Here is a 21,459-nt window from a genome sequence, read left to right as displayed (position 1 = left end):
GCATCAACAAAATAGTTTTGTGTTGTTGTAGTACACAAACTTTCTAATGGAATCCAAACCCACTGATGACTCCTGGACCATTCCCGGTCACTTACAATGTGATGCATAGTGCCACTCTCACTGTTACTCACACTAGGACACCCACTGCTGACTCTTGGACTGAGAAGATGCCCCTTATTCAGCTGTTTGCAGCTGCCCACCAGAAAAATTAAGGCAGTGGGAATTACTATCATGCATTATACATCTTGACACACAATCATGTATTGAAATGTGACAAGGTGCTGTAGTTATCCCCTTTCATTACTGCCTGTTACTTAGAGTTCTCTAAGTAGTCTTTAATTGTGTAATAAGCCTTGTTAAACAAATGTGTTATAGTAATATTTTTCATTCCTTTGACAATTTATTATACAATTTTATCTCTTGATGTAAAACACTATTTTGAGTTTTTGTTTGTTTTTCCTGGATAAATGTAACTCCAAACTGGCTCTTGTTCCATGATAATGTGTTCTTCTTCCATGATAATGTGTAGGACTATTAGCATGGTTTTTAGTAATATTTTCCTTAATACCAACCACAGATTTGTAGGTGTGCTCATTCATTTATTCCATGTGATCTGATAGTACACAGTGTGTTGCAGATGTCGGAAAATATCATTTAACATTGTTAACATATATTAACGTAAGTCTATAGTATCATAATGTATTATATTGCTCAATGTTTTCAATTTAACACAAACAGCAAGATTACTGTTCTAAGTATTCATTTACAGAGTAAAAACAGTGACACAACAAATATGACTTCACGGCTTTGCTAAATTCATTCAGCCATGGTAGAGCACGCACTGAATGAGACCGACCACGTAATAAAATTTGCCAACACAGAAGTTCTGGCTGTAGAGAAGCACTATCACACGCGCTTGTTCAGAGAAGCTGTAGAAATACAAAAACACGCAAACGGTTTCAACAAGAAAGAGGAAAGCCTTAAGGTAAACGGATCCTGGCTTCCCGTACTGCAGCGAACAACCGTTGCAGGTAGCAAGAGGAGAACCATACCGGAAATGACCGCGGAGAAGCCCTCGGACATTGGCGCGCCAGGTACATATAGTCTGCAGCTGCGAGCTCGGCTCCAGTTCACCACTGGCAATGGAGGGTGAAGCTTTGACAATGCCAGCCACTCGTGCTGGCGAAATGTCAGAAAAATCATTAGATGAACGTTGGCCAAAGAACCCGAGACAGAAGCCAATAGGCAGTTTGTCAAACAGATGAAACTCAATAATGGACTCCGACAAGGCTCTGTCCTTGCACCCCTTCTTTTCAGCCTTTACATCGCTGACATGCCTGCAACCAGATCGCGCAAATTTGGTTATGCTGACGACTGGGCTCTAGCAACAGCCCACAGAAATATAGAAACTGCCGAAGATATCCTTACGAGTGACCTAGGGATTCTCAGCGAGTACTTTAGAAAATGGAGGCTACAACCTAGTGCTACAAAGACGGAAGTATCTGCCTTCCATTTGAACAACAAAATGGCCAACAGAGAACTACATGCCTATCTAGACGGGAAATTACTAAATCACAACAAACACCCAAAATACCTTGGGGTTACCCTAGATAGGACATTAACATTCAAAGAACACCTGACGAAAACTGCAGCGAAACTTAAAACACGCAACAACATATTGCAGAAGCTCTGTGGCATCACTTGGGGCTCCACAGCATCTACCTTAAGAACATCCGCACTTGGCTTGGTGTATCCAGTGGCAGAATACTGTGCCACAGTGTGGCTCAACAGCAAACACACACACATGGTAGATAGCCAACTTAATGCAACAATGCGTATTATATCAGGCCAACTCCTACAGTGTGGCTGCCCGTTCTCAGTAACATAGCCCCTCCTAACCTGCGCCGAGAACACGCTCTGGTTAGAGAATTTCAAAAAATCATGACCAACCCTCAATTACAAATCCATGAAGATACTCACGACATCCAAGGAAACTGACTCCGGTCTAGGCATCCTCCACTAAAGACCGCACAGGATCTGCACCAAACCAACTTTAAAATAAATGACCGATGTGAAGAGGAATGGGAGAGCAGAACAGCAGTAAACTGCCACAGTATGCCATGCATCTTTAGTGAACCAAAAGGATTTGATTGGCCTCGCAAAGTTTAGTCAACTCTTAATCACATCAGAACCAACTGTGGGAGATGTGCCGACTCCTTACACAGATGGGGTAAACTTCCTTCAGCCGCTTGCGACTGTGGCGCTGAGAGACAGACGGTCAAACACATCATGCAGGAATGCCCACTAAGGGCATATGAGGGTGACCCACAGGATTTCCTAATGGCGACCCAAGAGGCAATCGACTATATATTATCTAAGCTGGATGTCTGCTTGCAATTGCTCTTCTGTGAGTGTAAATTTACAATTGGTGGTGTCCTTATATACAAACTGTTACTTATTGCTCTGTTTATAAATATTTTTTTTTTAATCATGTTGTTTCTGTAATTTTTACTGTGATGTTATGAGCCATACGCTAAATAAATAAAATAAATACTGGAAAGGTGCAAGGCACATGGTAATAAACGGGAATTGGTAATATGCACCCTTCCTGCTGCACTGAGTTTGCGAGAGTTGAACTGTGAGAAACTTAGTTTAAGTAATAATAGTTATAGGTAAAAGAAAATTAGGTTCCGTTCAGATTGGTGTGGTAATTTACGTTGGAGATACTCCGGGAATGCCAGATGGCTGCTCGTGATGTCAGAGCGGACAGGAGTTTGGAAGGCAGTGGGGTATGCTACAGACTGAAGTTCTGTCATAAAAATTCTTGCTGGATGCACGTCAATGCAAGCCATGAAAAATGTGTACTATGCCCAAGCAGAATCACTACTAAGATATGGTTTAATTTGCTGGGGAAATTCACCACCCAGCAATAGCTGTTTTATTGCACAAAAAAGAATTATAAGAGCCATGGAAGGCTCAGCACCTTGATCTTCATGCAAACCCTCATTTAAAAAGCTTCATATTCTTTCATTACCATGCCTATATATCCTAGAAACAATAATGTTTATAAGGAAAATCATAGATGAAAATAGCAAGATTGCTCCAAAAAACCAAAATATCCATTCATACAACACAAGGAATAATCAAGATTTACATATGCAGTTTTCACATACAACACTAAAACAAAAAGGACCCCTGCAATCAGGGAAAAAAAAAAACAGTATAACAAACTACCTAAAAAAATTAAGGCAATAACTGGCATGTATAAATTCAAAACTGCAGTGAGTGACTACTTGCTACAGAATTGCTACTATAGTGTTGATGAATTTTTATCTAAAATGTAGATATGTGAAAAACTTAAATAGTTTATACAATTAAGGCCAAAATAAGAAATGTGTACATGTAGATTTATCTGTGTATTATATGTGGTCTATTACATATATGTGTGTGTCTGTATAATCAAGGCCGAAAGTATGAAATGTGTGCGTGTAAAATTTATTTGTGTATTTGTGAAATGTTCTTCCCATATGTTCGAGAAGGAGGGAAACCTCACATTAGAAAAATATTATAACAGCAAGAAGGTGGATCGTGTTGTACGATTGATTACAGCTGTATCGCCACCCAGAATCACACAGGTGTTGTCTCATAACACAGAGCTTATTACAATGCACATATTTTTATAAAGACTTTTCACTACCTCTGTGAGGTGATACCGATATCCACAGCCAGGTGCAATCTCCCGTATGCTATCACAGCTCACACCGTTGAAAACCTCGATGCAATAAAGGCTGTACAGGCTCCTAGATTAAAGAAGCTGTTATTTCTGAGGAACAAAATGAATTTAGACCAAAATGAATTTAGACAATGTGTTTGTAAGAGCATTATACGAGGCATATCGCAAAACTGAGGTCTGGTGACCAATATTTAACTGACGGTAGGTGTGAATGAAGTTTCACAAATGCAGAACTGTCTACTGACTCTTTAAGAACCTACAGTAGTGTCGGTTTGAACCAGTGGTCGTTTACCACTCAATGAGAGCAGATTGCGATGGCCGAGACAATCATAGATCCCACCAGTCGTGAAGTGCGTGGTGTTATTAGATTTTTGCTGGTTATGCTTAATGTATGGACCTGAAATAATGAGTGACAAACAAGTTTTAAAATGTTGAGAATTTCAAAATGGCAGCACAAATGTTCACAATGAACAACTGAGTGGCAGGCCCAGTATTAACATCATTGATCAAGTGAAACAAAAACTTAGAAGTGATCTGGTTAATAAATTCCAAAATGTTGCTCAAACCTCAATTTACAGGATTGTTACTGTACAGCTGGGATATCACAAACAGTGTGTGCGCTGCATTCCAAAAATGCAGCACAAAGATCAAAGAATGGGTAGTGCATGGCAGTTTTTGGAGTGCTATGGACAAGACAGAGACAATTTGTTTTCCCACATTGTTACAGGCGACGAGATGTGGATATCCGACACTGACACAGAATCAAAACAACAGTCAATGCAGTGTTGGCATTCAAAATCAGCCAATCCAGAAAAGTTTTAGCAATCTCTGTTCTCAAATCAAAAAACGATGGCCACCATTTTTTGGAACGAAAAGGGTGTCCTTTTGACTGGTTTCCTTGACCGTGGGCCAACAATTACAGCTGACGTATAATGTGAAATGTTGACCAAACTGAGACACGTGACCCAGAATTGACGATGCAGGAAACTGTTGTCTGGCATAATCCTCTTTCGTCACAGTGCACTCCGACACACTGCTGCCAAAACTGAGCAGAATATTCAGGATTTTCATTGGGAACTTTTTGATCACCCTCTGTACAGTCCCAACCTTCCATGAAATGACCTCCTCTTCTCGCATTTGAAAAAGAGGCTGGGTGGACAGCAATTTCAAAATTCTGACGAACTCTAGTGTTACTAACTGGTTCAATTCCCAGGCTCAGATTTCTTTGCAGAGGGGTTAAAGAAGGTGGTGCTGTGCTACAGAAAGTGTACAGATATGAACAATGATTATGTGGGAAAGTAAAGTAAATACACTACTGGCCATTAAAATTGCTACACCACGAAGACGACATGCCAGAGACGAGAAATTTAACCGACAGGAAGAAGATTCTGTGATATGCAAATGATTAGCTTTTCAGAGCATTCACACAAGGTTGGCGCCGGTGGCGACACCTACAACGTGCTGACATGAGGAAAGTTTCCAATCGATTTCTCATACACAAACAGCAATTGACCAGCGTTGCCTGGTGAAACGTTGTTGTGATGCCTCGTGTAAGGAGGAGAAATGCATACCATCACGTTTCCGACTTTGATAAAGGTCGGATTGTAGCCTATCGCGACATTGCCGCTCGCATTGGTCGAGATCCAATGACTGTTCGCAGAATATGGAATCGGTGGGTTCAGGAGGGTAATACGGAATGCCGTGCTGGATCCCAATGGCCTCGTATCACTAGCAGTCGAAATAACAGGCATCTTATTTGCATGGCTGAAATGGATCGTGCAGCCACGTCTCGATCCCTGAGTCAGCAGATGGAGACGTTTGCAAGACGACAACCATCTGCACGAACAGTTCGACGGCGTTTGCAGCAGCGTGGACTATCAGCTCGGAGACCATGGCTGCAGTTACCCTTGACGCTGCATCACAGACAGGAGCGCTTGTGATGGTGTACTCAATGACGAACCTGGGTGTACGAATGACAAAACTCCATTTTTTCGGATGAATCTAGGTTCTGTTTACAGCATCATGATGGTGGCAACCGTGTATCGTGACATCACGGTGAATACACATTGGAAGCGTGTATTCATAATCGCCATAGTGGCGAGTCACCCTTCTTGATGGTATGGGGTGCCATTGGTTACATGTCTCGGTCACCTCTTGTTCGCATTGACGCCACTTTGAACAGTGGACATTACATTTCAGATGTGTTATGACCTGTGGCTCTACCCTTCATTCGATCCCTGTGAAACCCTACATTTCAGCAGAATAATGCACGACCGCATGTTGCAGGTCCTGTACGGGCCTTTCTGGATACAGAAAATGTTCGACTGCTGCCCTGGCCAGCACATTCTCCAGATCTCTCACCAATCGAAAACGTCTGGTCAATGGTGGCCGAGCAACTGGCTCGTCACAATACGCCAGTCACTACTCATGATGAACTGTGGTATCGTGTTGAAGCTGCATGGGCAGCTGTACCTGTATACGCCATCCAAGCTCTGTCTGACTCAATGCCCAGGCGTATCAAGGCCGGTATTACGGACAGAGGTGGTCATTCTGAGTACTGATTTCTCAGGATCTATGCACCCGAATTGCGTGAAAATGTAATCGCATGTCAGTCCTAGTATAATATATTTGTCCAATGAATACCCGATTATCATCTGCATTTCTTCTTAGTGTATCAATTTTAATGTCAAGTAGTGTATGTAGTAAAATATTACTGTCAATAAAAACCTTTTCTCGTGAACTTATTTTTTGATGAGCTAATGGACCTCGGTTTTGGAATACACCTCATAGAAAAACACAGCAAATGAATAAAAATAAATAAATATTGGAATACTGGAGTGAGGAGGGGTATCTGGAGAGCTGACTCGGACGGGGCACCCGTGCCGCAGGCTGTCGGAGGAGACGTACACGGCGGAGGAGGTGCGGGAGCTGCTGTGCGGGCTGCGTGAGGCGGTGCGCGCCGACGTGGAGGCGGAGCTGATGAGCCACGGGCGCGCCACCGCACTGCTGCTGCGCCAGCTGCTGGCCCAGGCCGAGCGCTGGCACCTGCGCCTCTCCGCCGACATGTCGCAGCTGCAAGACAGGTGCGGTAAACTTACTGTGTTATCAAAATCTTAAACGTGGCTGCAAAACAACAACTGTGTAAATCTGAAGAGGTTGAAAAATCGGTCAACCAGTTCCAAGTAAATGTTTATTAGCCCTCGACCTAGGTTTTGATATTTGTAAAAATATCGTCTTCGGAAGTAGTGGGCCATGTTACATCACGTGATGTTACATTAGATTAGATGAAGCCAACTGGCTCTTATCGTAAACAAAATTGACAAAATGAGAACTAACACAAGCCGTGTCTTCAGATATCAGCCAGATTACAAATATCTTATTTCAGAATGAATTCTCACTGATAAATGCCCATAGTTAGAAGCTCTTGTGAACATAATATAGTAGTAGTGTCACAGGATAAAATATTTGCATGCATGGCATTTACATTTATTAATTCTTTGCTACTTTCTCTGCTCACAATAACTTTTGCACACAGGATCCACATATACTGCTGGATGTACCTATAATATTATATTAATGTACGACACGTATTTCGGGAGATATGATGTCGTAAACATTAAGTACAAGACTAGACGCTGCATGGTACTTGTGTGGGTACACAGCTGTAAATAAATACCTGGTTTCTCCACTATTTATTTGATAAACACTTCCTGTTACAATCAAATTTGGTTAGTGACATCTTCAATGTTATTAATATGTCAATGCTGTTAATTTATATTAATGCTTTTTAGGTCAGGACCTCCTATTTGCAACTGGATAAAGAAAACATTTGTTTTGCCAGTTGCATATCACCTCAGTTTATTAATGTCTTATCAGTGGCCTGAAGTACACATACATTCTCATTTGTATGCAGTATTTTTAAATCTCATATTGTGCCATGTAAGTTACGAACATTTCTGATGTAAGCACCGTTTTCTTAATATGTGTATTATTACGTATGGTGTGTGTTGATATTGTTATATATGTGTTCCTGCAGTGTTGCTGATGAAACTGTTGTTCTGCCTGTAGCATGAAACTCAATTTTCAGCCCACAGGTCACAAACTGTATACAAGGTCTGTTCAAAAAATTCCAGAACTTTAGCCACAAAGTTTTTGTACTCTTACCTTTTACTTACTGTGCATTGTCTCCTTTGAAATACTCTTCTGCGCAACTGATACACTGCTCCCAATACCGTTTCCACTTCCAGATGCAGTCTCTGTATACCTTTTGCTGGATAGTGTGAAGCCCTATCAACAAATTTTCTTTTATCTCTTCTATCCCATTGCAAATGTTTGTCCTTTCGCAGGGGTTTTCAACTTTGGGGGGGAAAAAAAAACATCTGCAGGGGCCAGGTCTGGAGAGTAATGAGGATGAGGCAGCACAGTGATTTCGTTTTTTGTGCAGTAGTCACTCACCAACAGGGATGAATGTGCGGATGCGTTATCGTGATGCTAAGGCACGAATTGTCTCACATTTTCTCGCAAGTGTCGCAGCGTGTCCCGATAGTACCATCGATTAACAGTTTGTCCCTGTGGCACGAATTCGTGATGAACTAATCCTTCAAAGTCAAAGAAAACTATCACTGTGGCTTTCACATTTGAACTGACCTGACGAGCTTGTTTTGATCCCAGAGAACCTTTCCTGACTCATTGTGAAGGTTGAACCTTGTTCTCAACATCATAAACATAGAACCACATCTCATCACCAGTTACAGTTCTCTTAAGGAACATTTCATTCTCATTTCTGCGATCCTGAACCTCTTCACAGATTGTTATGTGAAGTCCTTTCTGGTCTTGACGTAAGACGAACTTGGTGGCAAGACGATGCATTCCATGATGCTGTGTCACGATTTTGTGACACAATCCAACTGCTATGTTATATTCTTTTGCAATCTCTCAGGCAGTTAGTCTTCGATTGGCTCACACAATTTCATTGACATTTCTGACACGAGTGTCTGCGGTAGACGTCAAAGGGCGTCCTGAATGAGGGTCATCTGTAACTTCTGTCCGGACATTTTTAAACCGTAGGGACCATTCGTAACACTGAGGACAGCTGAAGCCCCAGCTCTGTAGGCTTCCTGGATCATTTGGCATGTCTCTGTAAAGGTGTTCTAGTGTTTCACACAAGATTTAATGCAGACACGTTGCTCCTCTGTCTTTACCATTTCGAAATTTGCAAACTGTGCGACACAATGTTCTATTCATTACAGCACTGAACAATAACTAACAGACATATGACAATGAAACATCCAGCAATTACACATTAAACACGAGCATGTGCCGGGATGCAAACTGCATTTTAGTCCAAGACACCATTGGCATGAAATTTCAAATGCTGCAGAACTTTTTGAACAGCTCTCGTACACTGCCCACTATGTTAAGTTGTTTAGTATTATACCAGCAAATTCCCAATTCTTTAAATAATCAAACTCCCAATTATAAAAGAGCTTCAAGTGTCTGATTTTTTTTTACAAATGAGTTAATGTGTTAAATATTTGCCTTTACGTGTGTAAGCAAGAAGTAGTTTAGAAAAGGTTTGAAATTAGACCTAAAGTTCATTGGAAGTTGCTAAGTGCTCTCATTATGAAACACTGAGTAATTTGCCCACCATTGTAAGCAAAAGCTATATTTTCACTCATCTCAGTGCTTATGACATCATATCTCCTGTACTATGTTTTGTATAGTGATATAATTTTGGAGGTACATGCATTGATATACACTGATAAGCCAAAACATTATGACCACTGCTCACCATGACACTGGATGCTGCATGGTGACGTTGTGGGCATGTGATGCAGTAAGAAAAGTACGTAAGTGAAGCAGACACAGACAGGGTCACCATAGTGAAGATATGGGCTGCAAATAGGGAAATCCATTGATATAAGAGATTTTGACAAATGGAGATTATTATTACACAGAGACCGTGACTGAGTATCTTGAAAACGGTGAAGCTGGTCAAATGTCTGTTGTGAGGATCTGTGGAAAGAGGTAGAAGTAAAGTGAAACTACTGTTAAGCACTAAATGGTTAGATGTCCATGACTCTTCATAGAATGTGGGGTGCAGAGACTTGTCTGCTCTGTAAAGTGTGATAGATGGTGATCTGTGGCATCTCTGCTGTTTTGGAGCCCACCGTTCTGTGTACATTGTCGAACATGCAGCTCCGTAGCAGACCACCCGTACGTTTTCGCATGGGGCCACCGGTATTTGACTGTCAGTCACTGGAAACACGTTGGCTCTTCGGATGAATCACATTTTTCCTACACTAGGTCGACGGACGTCTCCACAAATGCCGTCCTTGAGGTGAATGACAGCTGGAAACGTGCAGCGCTCCACAGACTCAGGCTGGCGGCAGAAGTATTATGCTGTGGGAGACATTCTCCTGCACTTGCATGGGACTTTTGTGAGTATCAAAGACAGACAGCTGCAAACCACCTGCATCCCTTCATCTTCAGCAATACATCAACATCTTGGAGCCAGAACCACACTATAGTGGTTTAAGGAGCATTGTAAGGAACTCACTTTGATGTCTTGGCGACCAAATTCACCTGACAAATCCTACGGAACCCAACTGGGTCGCTCCCAGGTACCATCACCACGTAACAAACTATCGGCCCTTTATTTACTCGAATTAAATGACCTGTGCATAGACATCTAACTCCACATACCTCCACAAACCCACCAACAAACTGTTGGATCCCTAAAATGCGGAGTCAGTGATGTATTTTGTTCCAAAGAAAGACTAATAAGCTATTAAGCATCTGATCATAGAGTTTTGCTTACGTGTAAATAGTGTCTGCAAAGTGTGTTGCCAGTAAAGTTAATTGTAAGGAAGTAATATATTAAGGTGTCATGGGTGATGTGGCAGTTTTACTGCATGGACAGCTGAAATTTATTAAGGTTATAACGTTGCTTCCACCATTTTGAAATAGATGGCAGTAGCGGCAATTGATGGTGCAGGTGGTAAGTCATAAGTGTCATACAATAAGCTTACGCATAACACCATCAAAATATTGGTCGGTTTTTTATTGAATCATAAAGTTATTCTTGATTGAATACGTCAACTTACGAGCCCACTTCTCATCGTTTGCGGGAAGTTTTAATTTTCAAAGCTGCAAGAATGGATATTTTGACGTTAAAAATTTGTATGACATGGGAAGAGAGAAGGTTCTTGAAACTACTGAAACAGATGGAAACCATCTCAGGAGAACGTTATCAAATGCAATTGATGTGTTTGAGCTGAGCTCTGAACAGCCACAGTATATCGTTAGATGTGAGAAGGTGATTTCGCAGCACGGCAGTACTCGACCCCATGTCGCAAAACCCATAAAAACATACTTGCAGACATTGAAATAGGAAGTCCTACCCCACCTGCTGTATTCTCCAGACATTACTCCCTCTGGCTACCACCTTTTTCGATCAATGACACACGGCTTGGCTGACCAGCGCTTCGGGTCATACGAACAAATGCAAAATTGGATTGATTTGTGGATCTTCTCAAAAGACAGCCAGTTCTTCAGCTGCAGGATTCGTATGCTGCCCAGAATATGGGAGAAAGTAGTGGCCACTGTTGGCCAATCCTTTGAATTTTAATTTTTTTGTAACTTTTACACAGCAAAGCATCGAACTTTGAGAAAAATCTCAAATACTTTATAAATTATGTCCGGGTATTTTGTGCACCATCGCTTACAGTTTCTAACTGTAATACTTGTCTTATTGTGTTAAACTTTTAACATAAAATTAAATCTGTTAGTGAGTAGATTGAAACAGCATTTTAAATTTGGTAAATAATTATGGAAAATATTGAAAATTGAATTTTTGTTGCCCTTACACAATAACTGGTAACAAGTTCTGGGTTAGCATTTCAGTAATATAGATAGTGTTGCCAACTGTGAAAAGTGTTTTGAGATGTCTGTGGTCAAACATTATACAGGGATAGTCAAAAAGGACTTTACAGCTTTGGAATGATAAAGAAATTTATTGAGAGAACTTGCAGAATTGGTAGATGTGTCATTTTGTAGCGACCAACCTCAAGTTTCACATAAAATTGCCAGGTGTAATTTTGGTTGGATGTAACTACCATTTGTGATGTAGCAAACATGCAACATGCCACATGCCACCCCACACTCATTGCAGCAAATTGGGCATAAGCTGTGCGACGACAGAGTAGATTTGATTTTTCAAGTCGTTAAAATGTTTCGTAGGAGACAGAACATACGTATGCTCGATAATGAAACTCCAGTGGTAGAAATAGAGTGGTGTCAAGTGTGGGCAGTGAGGTGGGTGTGCAGTTGGCCTGTCATAGCCAGCCCACACCTGGGAATTTGATTACTGAGGAAACCTCAAACATTCATGAGAAAATGAGTTTTTGTGAAGTGTCTGACATCTTCACTGGTCTATGGAATTAAAAAGTTTTCAAGCATATCCAGATACACAGGACCAGTGACACGCAGGGAACCTGTCGATTTATCGTGTCGCAATGAACAGCCCATCTGGACAGAGCTCTTATGCCCGACCCCGACCCCTTTCCACAAGGATATGATCCTTGTGGAAGACCTATCCAATCCACCAACTCATCACTACATATTCCAGTCCTGACACAGACTTATCCTACCCCCATCAGACACTGGGCCATCTGAGAAAGCAGCGTGTCGTATGCCAGCTCTGCTGAAATCGTTGCACAGCTTTTTATACTGGTGTGGCTACCAGCCAGCTGTCCACCAGCACGAACACCCACTGCCAAACTGTGGCCGAGAGCAAAGTAGACCAGCATGCCGTGCAACATGCAGCTGAACATAACACTCTAGATTTCAGTGGCCACTTCCACTACCTGAGCCATCCAGATCATCCCTTGCACCACCAGCTTTTTTGAACTGTGCAGGTAGTAATTATCCGTACAGCACATTCTCTTATCTCGGAAGCTATCCCAGCCTCAGCCTGTTGTTGTTGTGGTCTTCAGTCCTGAGACTGGTTTGATGCAGCTCTCCATGCTACTCTATCCTGTGCAAGCCTCTTCATCTCCCAGTACCTACTGCAGCCTACATCCTTCTGAATCTGCTTAGTGTATTTGTCTCTTGGTCTCCCTCTATGATTTTTACCCTCCACGCTGCCCTCCAATACTAAATTGGTGATCCCTTGATCCCTCAGAACATGTCCTACCAACCGATCCCTTCTTCTAGTCAAGTTGTGCCACAAACTCCTCTTCTCTCCAATTCTATTCAATACCTCCTCATTAGTTATGTGATCTACCCATCTAATCTTCAGCATTCTTCTGTAGCACGACATTTCGAAAGCTTCTACTCTCTTCTTGTCTAAACTATTTATCGTCCACGTTTCACTTCCATACATGGCTACACACCATAAAAATACTTTCAGAAACGACTTCCTGACACTAAAATCTATACTCGATGTTAACAAATTTCTCTTCTTCTGAAACGCTTTCCTTGTCATTGCCAGTCTACATTTTATATCCTCTCTACTTCGGCCATCATCAGTTATTTTGCTTCCCAGATAGCAAAACTCTTTTACTACTTTAAGTGTCTCATTTCCTAATCTAATTCCCTCAGCATCACCCGACTTAATTTGACTACATTCCATTATCCTCGTTTTGCTTTTGTTGATGTTCATCTTATATCCTCCTTTCAAGACACTGTCCATTCCGTTGAACTGCTCTTCCAAGTCCTTTGCTGTCTCTGACAGAATTACAACGTCATCGGCAAACCTCAAGGTTTTTATTTCTTCTCCATGGATTTTAATACCTACTCTGAACTTTTCTTTTGTTTCCTTTACTGCTTGCTCAATATACAGATTGAATAACATCGGGGAGAGGCTACAACCCTGTCTCACTCACTTCCCAACCACTGCTTCCCTTTCATGTCCCTCGACTCTTATAACTGCAATTTGGTTTCTGTACAAATTGTAAATAGCCTTTTGCTCCCTGTATTTTACCCCTGCCACCTTTAGAATTTGAACGAGAGTATTCCAGTCAACATTGTCAAAAGCTTTCTCCAAGTCTACAAATGCTAGAAACGTAGGTTTGCCTTTTCTTAATCTTTCTTCTAAGATAAGTCATAAGGTCAGTATTGCCTCACGTGTTCCAACATTTCTACAGAATCCAAACTGATCTTCCCCGAGGTCGGCTTCTACTAGTTTTTCCATTCATCTGTAAAGAATTCGCGTCAGTATTTTGCAGCTGTGGCTTATTAAACTGATAGTTTGGTAATTTTCACATCTGTCAACGCTTACTTTTTTGGGACTGGAATTATTATATTCTTCTTGAAGTCTGAGGAAATTCTGCCTGTCTCATACATCTTGCTCGCCAGATGGTAGAGTTTTGTCAGGACTGGCTCTCCCAAGGCTGTCAGTAGTTCTAATGGAATGTTGTCTACTCCCGGGGCCTTGCTTCAACTTAGCCTGTGGTAACATATTGTCCCCCACACCTTCACCCAGTAGTTTGGAGGTTGTTTAGGATATTTAGTGCAAAATTTATGCCGAAGAGTTACTGCAGAATTGGTTTCACGAAACCAAAATACACGACAAGCACACTCCGCACTAATGAAAGTATCCATTTTAACTGTGCACTAGGCCAGTGATCAAGGCGGTGGAAAGGATTATTGATGCACTACGTGAATCGAACTTGAGGTTGTTCACTACAAAATGACACATCTACTGATTCTTTAAGTTATCACAATAAATTTCTGTATCACTTCCAAAATTGTTAAGTCCTTTTTGACTCACCCTGTTTGTGGTAAGTCACTGTTATCTCACTATCCGATACTATGCCACGACAAATGGCCAACTGTCCATCTGTCGGCTGTCGGTCCATCCCTTCCCACCCAGTTTCCGCCAGAACAGCCTGACTGGCAGCCCTCTGTTTACTCACTGCAGAGAACAACTGGAGCAGGTGGCAGCACTGGAGGAGACGGGAGCGGCTCCCGAGCGGCCGCTGCCGGCGGGCGGGCGGCTGGCCCCGCTGGGCGCAGACGGCGGCCGGGACGCGGGCGGGGCGCCTGCGCTGCTGACTGCGGAGGTGCGGCGACTGGAGGCGCACTGTGGCTCCCTGCAGGAGCAGCTGGAGGAGGCGCGCCTTCTGGTGAGTGCAGAGTGCGGACTCTGTCGTGTGGTATCCTCCACCCATTTTGCACCTGTTGTCAGGTAAACTAGTCCTACCTGTTACAGAATAAGCCTCGGTAACTCCACAGTTTCGGTGCATCGCCACCTGGAAGTACTGTTGAAGAACTTATCTTTAAAATGTATAGCCGTAACCTTCTTTTTAAGTTCATAATTGGAAGCTTACCAATCTTCAGTCCCATTTCTAAGGTCCTGTCACAGATGATCAGATCTCTCACAGTCTCTAATTATATTTACTGAGAGGTAGTTAGCATGGACACATGCAAATCAGAATAGTTCTTATTTTTTCATAAGTCCAGTACGGATGAAGCGAACAAACAGGGGGCACCCAAACAAAAAAACTGGAATAATGTTGCTGTGGGTGGAGCTCGTGCCGTACACATTTCTACCGTAAGGAGTGTATAGCACAACTCATTCTCAGTTCAGTGCCACCTGTGTTGTCAACCTGGCTTTTTCTGTTCATCTGCAGTGCTTGTTTTTGCTAGCGCTGTTTTGTGCTTGTTTCATTTTTTAAGATGGCAATATTAAATGAACAGCGTGCAGCTGTGAAATTTTGTTTTCTTCTCGGTAAAAATGCTGATGAAACTGTTCTAGTAAAAATCCTGCTGAAACTGTTCTAATGTTGAAAACAGCTTACCGAGATGGCACTATGGGAAAAACTCAAGTGTGCAAGTGATTTGCTCGATATAGAAATGGTGACGTGTTAATTGATGACAAACCTCATTCTGGACATACATAAACTGCCCGAATCAACAAAAAGTTTGCCTCCTGGTCAGACCGTCAATCAGACCTTTTATTTGGAAGTGTTAAGAAGATAGAGCAACAGTGTTCATCAAAAAAGACCCAATTTGTGGCAGATAGGAGATTGGGTCTCCCACCATGACAACACACCTGCACACACAGCCATCTCTGTCAGACAGTTTTTGCCTAAAAATGGCACGGTTCAGCTGCCCCACGCACCCTATTTGGGCTGACCTGGCTCCGTGTGACTTTCTCTTATTTTCTCACATGAAAAGGGGCATAAAAGGACACCAATTTGGAAAAAAAGGGTGGATCCATCGATGGGACAAATGTATTAGTTGTAAGGGAGAGTGTTTTGAAGGGGGTAAGGTTGTTTTGTAAACAATTTGAAAATATATAGCTTTTAAAAAATAATTCTGATATTTTTTTGGGTTCGCTCTTGTGTGTTGCGTCACATTCATTTACATAGAAAGTCTCAGCACTGTTATTAGTCACAAATATTTTTCAAAAGACCCAAAACATATATTCTGCAATGTAGGAAAAGATAGACTGCTACCTGCACATTAATGTGTAGACAGGAACAATTAAAAGATACTTACACATGAGTTTTTTGGCCACAGCCTTAGTCAGAAAAAGAAAGAGAAATACACACCTTTTATTCACAAAAGCAAGCACATCTCACGGCCACACGGGGGGAGGGGTTTATTAGTTATTGGGAGCTCCAACGTTAGGCGGGTGATGGAGCCCCTTAGGGAAATAGCGGGAAGGTCGGGGAAGAAGGCCAGTGTTCACTCTGTCTGCTTGCCGGGGGGCCTCATCCGAGATGTGGAGGAGGCCCTACCGGCGGCGATAGAGAGCACTGGGTGCACCCGACTGCAAATTGTTGCTCATGTCGGCACCAATGACTCCTGCCGTCTGGGTTCAGAGGTCATCCTCAGTTCGTACAGGCGGTTGGCGGAATTGGTGAAGGCGGAAAGCCTCGCTCGCGGGGTGGAATCAGAGCTAACAATTTGTAGTATCGTTCCCAGAACCGATCGCGGTCCTCTGGTTTGGAGCCGAGTGGAAGGCTTAAACCAGAGACTCAGACGATTCTGCAGAGATCTGGGGTGCAAATTTCTCGACCTCCGCTATCGGGTGGAGAAATGTAGGGTCCCCCTGAATAGGTCAGGCGTGCACTACACGCCGGAAGCGGCTACAAGGGTAGCGGAGTACATGTGGAGTGCACATGGGGGTTTTTTAGGTTAGAGAATCCCCTCCCTAGGCCCGACAAGACGCCTCCTGAGACGCGGCAAGGTAGGAGTAGGCAAAATGCAACAGGGAATAACAATATTAATGTGCTAATAGTAAACTGCAGGAGCGTCTATAGAAAGGTCCCAGAACTGCTCTCATTAATAAACGGTCACAATGCCCATATAGTACTAGGGACAGAAAGTTGGCTGAAACCAGACGTAAACAGTAATGAAATCCTAAACTCAGATTGGAATGTATACCGTAGAGACAGGCTGAACAGTGAAGGGGGAGGCATGTTTATAGCGATAAGAAGTGCAATAGTATCGAAGGAAATTGACGGAGATCCGAAATGTGAAATGATTTGGGTGAAGGTCACGGTTAAAGCAGGCTCAGACATGGTAATTGGATGTCTCTATAGGCCCCCTGGCTCAGCAGCTGTTGTGGCTGAGCACCTGAAGGATAATTTGGAAAATATTTCGAGTAGATTTCCCCACCATGTTATAGTTCTGGGTGGAGATTTTAATTTGCCAGATATAGACTGGGAGACTCAAACGTTCATAATGGGTGGCAGGGACAAAGAATCCGGGAAAATCTTTTTAAGTGCATTATCTGAAAACTACCTTGAGCAGTTAAACAGAGAACCGACTCGTGGGGATAACATATTAGACCTTCTGGTGACAAACAGACCCGAACTATTTGAAAAAGTTAACGCAGAACAGGGAATCAGCGATCATAAAGCGGTTACGGCATCGATGATTTCAGCCGTAAATAGGAATATTAAAAAGGGTAGGAAGATTTTTCTGTTTAGAAAAAGTGACAAAAAGCAGATTTCAGAGTACCTGTTGGCTCAACACAAAAGTTTTGTCTCAAGTACAGATAGTGTTGAGGATCAGTGGACAAAGTTCAAAACCGTCGTACATTATGCGTTAGATGAGTATGTGCCAAGCAAGATCGTAAGAGATGGAAAAGAGCCACCGTGGTACAACAACCGAGTTAGAAAACTGCTGCGAAAGCAAAGGGAACTTCACAGCAAACGTAAACATAGCCAAAGCCTTGCAGACAAACAAAAATTACGTGAAGCGAAATGTAGTGTGAGGAGGGCTATGCGAGAGGCGTTCAATGAATTCGAAAGTAAAGTTCTATGTACTGACTTGGCAGAAAATCCTAAGAAATTTTGGTCTTATGTCAAAGCGGTAGGTGGATCAAAACAAAATGTCCAGACACTCTGTGACCAAAATGGTACTGAAACAGAGGATGACAGACTAAAAGCCGAAATACTAAATGTCTTTTTCCAAAGTTGTTTCACAGAGGAAGATTGCACTGTAGTTCCTTCTCTAGATTGTCGCACAGATGACAAAATGGTAGATATCGAAATAGACGACAGAGGGATAGAGAAACAATTAAAATCGCTCAAAAGAGGAAAGGCCTCTGGACCTGATGGGATACCAGTTCAATTTTACACAGAGTATGCGAAGGAACTTGCCCCCCTTCTTGCAGTGGTGTACCGTAGGTCTCTAGAAGAGCGTAGCGTTCCAAAGGATTGGAAAAGGGCACAGGTCATCCCCGTTTTCAAGAAGGGACGTCGAACAGATGTGCAGAACTATAGACCTATATCTCTAACGTCGATCAGTTGCAGAATTTTGGAACACGTATTGTGTTCGAGTATAATGACTTTTCTGGAGACTAGAAATCTACTCTGTAGGAATCAGCATGGGTTTCGAAAAAGACGGTCATGTGAAACCCAGCTCGCGCTATTCGTCCACGAGACTCAGAGGGCCATAGACACGGGTTCACAGGTAGATGCCGTGTTTCTTGACTTCCGCAAGGCGTTCGATACAGTTCCCCACAGTCGTTTAATGAACAAAGTAAGAGCATATGGACTATCAGACCAATTGTGTGATTGGATTGAGGAGTTCCTAGACAACAGGACGCAGCATGTTATTCTCAATGGAGAGACGTCTTCCGAAGTAAGAGTGATTTCAGGTGTGCCGCAGGGGAGTGTCATAGGACCGTTGCTATTCACAATATACATAAATGACCTGGTGGATGACATCGGAAGTTCACTGAGGCTTTTTGCAGATGATGCTGTGGTGTACCGAGAGGTTGTCACAATGGAAAATTGTATTGAAATGCAGGAGGAACTGCAGCGAATTGACGCATGGTGCAGGGAATGGCAATTGAATCTCAATGTAGACAAGTGTAATGTGCTGCGAATATACAGAAAGATAGATCCTTTATCATTTAGCTACAAAATAGCAGGTCAGCAACTGGAAGCAGTTAATACCATAAATTATCTGGGAGTACGCATTAGGAGTGATTTAAAATGGAATGATCATATAATGTTGATCGTCGGTAAAGCAGATGCCAGACTGAGATTCATTGGAAGAATCCTAACGAAATGCAATCCGAAAACAAAGGAAGTAGGTTACAGTACGCTTGTTCGCCCACTGCTTGAATACTGCTCAGCAGTGTGGGATCCGTACCAGATAGGGTTGATAGAAGAGATAGAGAAGATCCAACGGAGAGCAGTGCGCTTCGTTACAGGATCATTTAGTAATCGCGAAAGCGTTACGGAGATGATAGATAAACTCCAGTGGAAGACTCTGCAGGAGAGACGCTCAGTAGCTCGGTACGGGCTTTTGTTAAAGTTTCGAGAACATACCTTCACCGAAGAGTCAAGCAGTATATTGCTCCCTCCTACGTATATCTCGCGAAGAGACCATGAGGATAAAATCAGGGAGATTAGAGCCCACACAGAAGCATACCGACAATCCTTCTTTCCACGAACAATACGAGACTGGAATAGAAGGGAGAATCGATAGAGGTACTGAAGGTACCCTCCGCCACACACCGTCAGGTGGCTTGCGGAGTATGGACGTAGACGTAGACACCTTGAGCACTTCAAACCAGAATGCAACTGTCACATGGCACAGAAGCAGCAGTCTGGAGGGGGCGGGGAAGGAGAAGAGAAAGGAATAGCAGTTTACGGGTGGGGGGGGGGGGGGGGGGTTGGGTGAGGAACTAGAAAGCCAACAGGCACCACATCAGGAGATTGTGGGACAGAGAGGTGAGGAAAAAGGGAGCAACAAGGAGAAGAGCAGGGAAAGATGGATGGGTGTGTCAGCAGATGGCAGCAAACAAAGTTGGAGATGAGAATGGGGAAGGGGTGATAAGACAGAGGGGGTTGAAACTGTTGGATGAAGGGCGTGGGGACAATATTCCACCATAGGTTGAGGCAGGGATAATTTTGGGACTGGAGAGTGTGTTGTAAGGATAACTACCATCTGCGCAGTTAAGAAAAGCTGGTGGTGGAGGGGACAATCCGAATGGCTCGGGTAGTGAAGCAGCTGTTGAAATCGAGCAAGCTATTTTTCGTCAGCATGTTCAGCCGCATGGTGATCTACTCTGGTCTCGGCCACTGTTTGGCGGTGGGTGTTCGTCCTGGTGGACAGCTGCTCGTTAGTCGTACCAATATAAAAGCTGTGCAGTGATTGCAGCAGAGCTGACTTATGACATTGCTGCTTCTGCAGGTGGTGCAGCCTCTGATAGGATAGGATAAGCCTGTAACAGGACTTGAATAGGAATTGCTGGATCAGTGGATTGGACAGGTCCCGATCTTGGGTCTTCCTAAGGGATATAACGCTTGTGGCAAGGGGTTGGGAGTGGCAGTGGCACAAGGATGGAGCCCCAAACACTCCGCCAAACAGCACTCCTCCCTTCCCCCCACTTGCACACTTCTATCTCTGCCCCTTCCCCACTCCTTCCAGATCACTCCTTCCACTCCGCACGATAGTTGCATTCCGACCCGAGGTGCCAGAGTCGACAGTCCTGTGCGCATGAGGTATGCTTGCTTGTGTGAATGAATGGCGTGTTTATCTCTCTCTTTTTCTGCTGAATGCTGTGGCTAAAAGATAATGTGTAAGTGTCTTTTAACTGAGCCTGTCTGCAACTTAATGTGCCATTTTTGTGGTAAGTAGCAATCTATCTTTTCCTACATTGTTGGTATTCCAACCTGGAGTTTCCACTGTTTGGAAACACACATTCTGATTGTCTATTATTCATTACTATAAAATATGTTCTCTCAGCTCAGTTCACACAAACAGAAATGCAACTGAAAAAGTTCCCAAGGCTGGGCTAAAGAACAGCCCCAGACTAAAAGTGGAATGAGCAGTGAGAGCTCAGACTGGAGGAAGAGTTAAAACCTAAAGCAGACTGACTGAAAATGGAGTGAGTGTTGGTCCTATAGAGACTCGATTTAGGATATCACTTAACTTTGTTAATTTATAATAGTTAACAAATTCCAAAGGTCAGAAAGTTCATCTTTTATTGGCCATTGATTTTGTCAGTGTATTTTATTTGTACATTATTTCTTATGAGCATTATCTATTAGGCCAAGCAGTACACATTTATGCCTATGCAGTGGAAATCCCAGATTTGTGACTATGGGATCCATGTTGTATGTTAAAATTTAGTTATTGAAAATTTAGTAACTTCTAAATAGACACTCTTACTTCTCACTGAATTCAGAAAAATGTGGCTGTCAAAAGTATATCAACATATCCTGAAAAAATTATAGTCTTTTGCTATA

General features: G+C 42.8%; 1 protein-coding gene across 3 annotated transcripts in view; it reads left to right on the top strand.

Moving 5' to 3' along the window:
* LOC126109792 (leucine zipper transcription factor-like protein 1) overlaps positions 1–21,459 on the top strand; it is a 61,688-nt gene that overhangs the window by 2,002 nt on the left and 38,227 nt on the right. For all 3 annotated transcript variants that reach the window (XR_007523732.1, XR_007523733.1, XM_049914849.1), the window contains exons 3-4: positions 6,622–6,816; positions 14,658–14,862. Coding sequence is in view for 1 of the 3 variants with exons in the window: in XM_049914849.1 (XP_049770806.1) it covers positions 6,622–6,816; positions 14,658–14,862 (400 nt within the window). In the remaining 2 variants the exon portion in view is untranslated. The remainder of the gene's footprint in view (positions 1–6,621; positions 6,817–14,657; positions 14,863–21,459) is intronic.

This window comes from Schistocerca cancellata, chromosome 12, assembly GCF_023864275.1.
Source record: "Schistocerca cancellata isolate TAMUIC-IGC-003103 chromosome 12, iqSchCanc2.1, whole genome shotgun sequence".
Classification (NCBI taxonomy): domain Eukaryota; kingdom Metazoa; phylum Arthropoda; class Insecta; order Orthoptera; family Acrididae; genus Schistocerca; species Schistocerca cancellata.
The sequence above is the reverse complement of the archived record's forward strand: the minus strand, read 5'-3'. Positions and strand labels throughout refer to the sequence as shown.